Below are 5530 nucleotides of genomic sequence, written 5' to 3'. Positions count from 1 at the left end.
TTTTATTATATATATATATATATATATATTGTCACTTGTTTGTCGTACTTGTGTTCGTTGTATATACACAGATCATTTAATTGTAGTTTAACGGTTTCTACAAAAGTGGTAAACTATTTGGATCGCAAGTTGATTTCAAACCGTAAAAATTGTAAAATGGCCCCGAAGAATTAGAGTTCGAATAAATCATTTTTAATTAAAATTTTAATTAAATTCCATATTTTAATAGCATATTATTAAATCTTTAAAAAAATCTTTGAAAAAAGATGAAATAAAAATACATACAGTGAGTATAAAAAGTATTCGTACAGAAAATATTTTTTAAAAAATCTTTTAAAAAAGAGAAAAATCAGAAAAAATATTTTTTTAAAAAAACTTTAGTTTTAAAAATATTATCTAGCGAGAAATGAGTCATCAAATTGATGTCGAATCGATATCGATACAATGATTTCAACATCAATTCGACGTCGATTCGACGTTTAATTGACGATTATTTCTTGATGAGTAATTAACAATTTATTCATAATAATAAAATAGATATGTTTCTTAAAATTATATATACTAAAAAGATGTGTATTAATTATAGAAAATATATATATATCATCTGAAAAATAAGCGAAAATTAAAAATTCTTATTTTGATGCTCAAAAAGTATTCGTACAATCGAGAAATTTAGCTTCTAAAATTAGGAATACATGCGAAGCTCGTTTGTTTATGTTAAAACAGAATATATTTATTGTATAAAATTGCTAATTAATGTTTATTTTTTACAAATAAGATTTTTTTTATAAAAAATTTCCTTGTACGAATACTTTTTGCTTTCAGTACATACGTTATAGATAATATATGTATATATGTACTTTTATTTTTATTTCATCTTTTTTCAATTAAATAATTATTTATAAGCCTGTAAAACATAGGATTCTCAGACTTATGGAGGATACTGTATACATTTGCTGTACTAAGCTGGCCGCAAAGCATCAATCGCGATGGAAACTCTAACTTAAACTTATATTATTTATGTTAAAATAAAGAAATGAAGAAATAAAAACCTGCATATAAAATAATAAAAATCGCAGTAAAAATATTGTAACAATATATTCACATAATTATATGTCCGTAAAAAGTTTTGACACATTATGAAAAATATGAAAAAAATATAAATATCTTATAAAAATGTAAATTTAAATTAAATTAATAAATAAAATGCTTGCAATATTTAGCAGTGCAATTTTCGTGACACGATAACAAGCACAACAGAAATAATCGCTAATTGTTTATTAACTGAAAATAAATACGCATATTGTAAAAGCTATACATAACAGGCATATTAGCAACTTGTTTGTGCTTTAAGGCTGCAGAATGGTTTAGATGTTCAATAGTGGGAGATTGGCATTTTGACAGAATTATGAGATAATTGTGATTTTCTATAAGCAGTAAAGATCAAAAAATACACCTTGCTGACATAAATTCCGTTTGCTAAAATTTAGCTTGCAGTAATCTTACCCAGAAAGTTTGTCAGTTTGCTGGCGAGTAACATTCGCAGGAGATGTTTTTCTCCGTACACTTTTATGAGCAGCATATAATTATATTTAAGACTTTATTAATTACATTATACTCGCCTATTCGCCTATTTATTTATACAAGAAATTCTATGGCAAAATAACGAAATATTTTTTTTACATTGATATTATCACAAAATGGAAAACTTACGCTGTAGGCTCATTCCTTCGACGCATACTAATGCTAGCATGAAAATTGTAAAAATACATAAGTTCAAATATTCTTTCTTTTAAATTTATAAATCACACTGAATTTGACAATGAACAGATTACTTTTTGATACAAATTTGGAGATCTTGGAAATCTGGAGACACAGTAGTGTCTCGACGCAAAGCCAAACGCATAATTTATACTCTGCTTACATTTTAAAAGATAGTATATTATTCTAAAAGTGTCAAAATACTCTACAGCATTTATATTTAATAGTAAAATTAAAATAATCTATTATTGTAGTACGCTGATAATATTTACAGTTTACTGCACTTGTTATAGAAAAAATTATATATATTTTTTATTTAAGAACGTTTCTTTTTTAAATCTAACCAAAATTTTTCAATGCAATCTGATATTTAAATTTAACAACTTACCTATTTAATCGACTCCTGGCTCTAGCGGCGCTATCATCAGGTGTCGTGGCATTACTGCCTGCAGATGATGGGCTAACAGGCTCAGTTCTATTGCCAGCTTCGTCCAATAGAATAAGTTGCGTTTGGCGTGCAAACATACCATGATTCTCTGCGCACTGTGACAATAAAAATAAACAACATAAATATGCTTTTTTTTCTACCTTCATAAGTAAATAAAACTCGGTCCGTTTTTTTGTGACTGAACTAGTGTATATTTTTGGAATTTGAAGGAAGATAGATATATGTTTAAAGTGAAAAAGAGTTCTAATATAATCTAATAGAAGATTAAAAAAAGATCTTCTGCTATAACATAATCTTGAGATATACAGCGTAATCCTACTCTAAAATTCAACATTGTCATCGAATGGTTAATTTTGTAATTTCATATATGGCAACTTTTAGTACTATATTCTAATATAATGCAAATGTGTGTGATTGATTCACTGTAACAGAAACAATCTGTTCTTTCTCAGAAAAAATAAATATAATTGTCATTGATTGTATACAAACTTCTGTTAAATTCCAATTAACTTAATTAGTGGTAATTTATCAAATAATATTCATATCATTTCATTAATATTAGAATTATCTTTTATCGTTCAACACTTAAAAAAACAGATTATAAAGACAAGTGAAATATTTATAATTTAAAATTTTTTGTTGCAAGCAATTCTGCCAGTTAAATCAATCGTCAATCGAAGTTAATTAGAGTTTGGTCGAGGTCACCCTTAAGTATCGGTATGTTTCTCTGTTGATTTACCTTGAAGTACACCTGTCCCTTGACGCTGCCATTGTTTTTCCCCTTTGGTTCGTCGAGTATCACGCCGATCCATTTACCCGACGCAAACGCCGGATAACCGATATAGGCGATCACGCCTTGGCATTCCTTCACGGGGACCTCGACGCGTTGTCCGATTTTGAATGACATCTCTGTATCCGTCAATCAAGACTCGCCCTAGACGAACGCATTAACCTGTACGCGCGATCCGCGCGATTCTCTCGATTCCTGTGTGTCGCTCGCCGCTCTACACAGAGTAATATTTTATTTGTGACAGGACAAACTGAGTGCCACGAGTTTCTAGATCCTCGATTGAGCTTCAATGAATCTCTCCAAGAGTGTCCAAGAGGACAGGACGAAGTATTGTCGCCTACGTCGAAGTATTGTCGATATTATGCTGCTTCGAAATCTGAAATTCGATATCACTAATCACAGTACTGCGCTGATACTACTGACAGTAGTGACAGAACGATTGTGACAGATAGACTGTTATGACGTCATGGTGGTTGTGCCAGTGAAAAAGGAACATACAAGTAACATACCGATCTAATTGATATTCTTCAATCTTGGCAGTTCTTGTTAGCATAAATACATATCACATTAATTTTTGACACTATGATTTTATCTGCAGTTTTACAAAATAGATGTGGCACTGTTGCCAAGTCTGTTCAAAATAATTTTATATTGTGATTTTCTCAATATTTTAGCTGTATTTTAGGCTTTTTTGTATTTTCCTCTTCAAAAATCACCTGAAAATTCTCTTAAATTTTTTGTACCTTCAAAAAATCTTCCAATAAGAAGAAAAAAATTTCCAAATCTGATAGAAATTCTACTAAACAATACTAAAAATAACATCATGCACATCATACGTGAAATAGAACACACCCTTAGACAGCCAATCAGACAATCATATTGAAAAATAATGGCGATGACGACTAACCTAACCGATTCAACGACGCCTTTGATTTCTAGGATCTTTAGGATTCCATTCTCGTAATAGTATTTTGCTGACGGGATTTGTTAATTTGTTTTCGTATGTACATTTTTGCATTCTGATATAGTTCAGAAAGAATCGCCCATTATGGCCCGTTATTATTTATGTTTTCGCTCGCACTTATAATAATGCAGTGAGGGAGATTGTTTGAATTGTTCGTGCAAGTTGTAGACGACAATGGCTAACCATTACGAGGTTCCAAACTGGTACGTTTCAAAGCTTCCTCATTTGCGACGTAACTTGATCATTCAATTCTGTTTATTGTTTATGGAATCGCACGTTTCGAATTGTTTGTCGTCGCGCGGCAAGGCTGGGAATGTCTGCTAGCGATATATTGGATACATTTCAATCGCGTTCCCACACTAAAAATCTAGTATACATAATATAAACGATAGAATTAGATAGTATGCACTGGCAGTGTATATTGGAACGATTTTGTGTATACACGATTTTCGTGTATACACATTAATAATCTCTTTCAGGGCTGGTAAGCCACCGGTGGGGTTGCATCTGGACGTGTTAAAGAATGACAAGTTGATACAGGTAGGGGCAATACAAGATATACATCAGCTGTATCTTTAGTGACATATCATTCCCTTGGAATTCTATTATTAGAACTCATTTGAAAATATTATTTGAGTGCCTCCAAAGATTTGTTCTATTTGATGTTCACAATCTATTTGATGCTCATGGAAATCATATCATTCTTTTATCAAATAACAAGGATAAATAATACCTGCAAGCATTGTAAGCAAATGGAGCATACTCTGAATCTAATTTTATCCTTGTTTAACATTCGATGAATAAAGTGACATTGTTAACATTCAGATAGTACTTTCGAATTGTAGTCTTACTCGTGTGAGTTGGAGGTCAATTATATGTCTCGAAACAAGATGAAATTACAAAAATAAGCAATTAGGCGTTGATAAATAAAATTAGAAATATTCTAATAAATTCATTCATTTTTGTTATTTTTACTAGTTGTATGATATGTAATTGAATTCTTGTATGAACCAAGTATCACATAGACCTTACTTTATTAGAAACTCATGGTGGATGAAAAGAAGTGTTATCTATTTGGTCGCAATCAACAGCTGAATGACTTCTGCATTGATCATGCGTCTTGTTCTCGCGTTCATGCGGCTCTTGTTTATCACAAGCATCTGAATCGAGCATTTTTGGTTGATCTGGGAAGTAGTAAGTACAGAGCTTACATTGGCTAAGATATAGGCTGTGTTTGATTTGGATACTTTTAGTGTGTGTTTTTTCAGCATTCTTTTATGTTCTGTTTTATCTTATCCGTTTTACATTTACTAATTAAATAATAAAGACAGATTAATGATTTTAAAGCAATCAAATCAAATGCAGTCATGGCAGTCACATGTTCCTGCCATAGTTCTTACTCACTCTAATGAGGGCATTGGAATGAAAAAGAGCTACAGGAGCATATTGGAGCATGTGACGCAAACAAACCTATACTCTTCTTTTAAGAAAGATTTTCAATTAAAATTGAATATCAAAGTTCTCTTTTTTTTTTTAAATAAGTTGAAAATTGATGTTAACCCATTTC

The 5530-nt window shown here is 30.8% G+C and overlaps 2 protein-coding genes across 5 annotated transcripts in view; one reads left to right on the top strand and one right to left on the bottom strand.

Annotated features, from left to right (window-relative positions):
* LOC108687401 (dynactin subunit 1) overlaps window positions 1-3399 on the bottom strand; it is an 11048-nt gene extending 7649 nt beyond the window's left edge. For 2 of the 4 annotated variants that reach the window (XM_018193146.1, XM_018193147.1), the window contains exons 1-4: window positions 2949-3399; window positions 2150-2304; window positions 1714-1746; window positions 1507-1566 (exon numbers count right to left, since the gene is read on the bottom strand). In XM_018193146.1, coding sequence (XP_018048635.1) covers window positions 1507-1566; window positions 1714-1746; window positions 2150-2304; window positions 2949-3116 — 416 coding nt within the window. In that variant the 5' untranslated portion in view covers window positions 3117-3399. The remainder of the gene's footprint in view (window positions 1-1506; window positions 1567-1713; window positions 1747-2149; window positions 2305-2948) is intronic. The other 2 variants (XM_018193149.1, XM_018193150.1) reach the window with 1 other exon arrangement.
* Window positions 3400-3713: 314 nt separating this feature from the next.
* Window positions 3714-5530, top strand: part of LOC108687332 (nuclear inhibitor of protein phosphatase 1) — a 3157-nt gene continuing 1340 nt past the window's right edge. Inside the window, exons 1-3 of the mRNA XM_018193033.1 lie at window positions 3714-4166; window positions 4443-4503; window positions 5004-5157. Coding sequence (XP_018048522.1) covers window positions 4138-4166; window positions 4443-4503; window positions 5004-5157 — 244 coding nt within the window. The 5' untranslated portion in view covers window positions 3714-4137. The remainder of the gene's footprint in view (window positions 4167-4442; window positions 4504-5003; window positions 5158-5530) is intronic.

This window comes from Atta colombica, unplaced genomic scaffold (genome assembly GCF_001594045.1).
Source record: "Atta colombica isolate Treedump-2 unplaced genomic scaffold, Acol1.0 scaffold205, whole genome shotgun sequence".
NCBI classification, from domain to species: Eukaryota; Metazoa; Arthropoda; class Insecta; order Hymenoptera; family Formicidae; genus Atta; species Atta colombica.
This window is presented reverse-complemented; position numbering and strand designations above follow the sequence as displayed.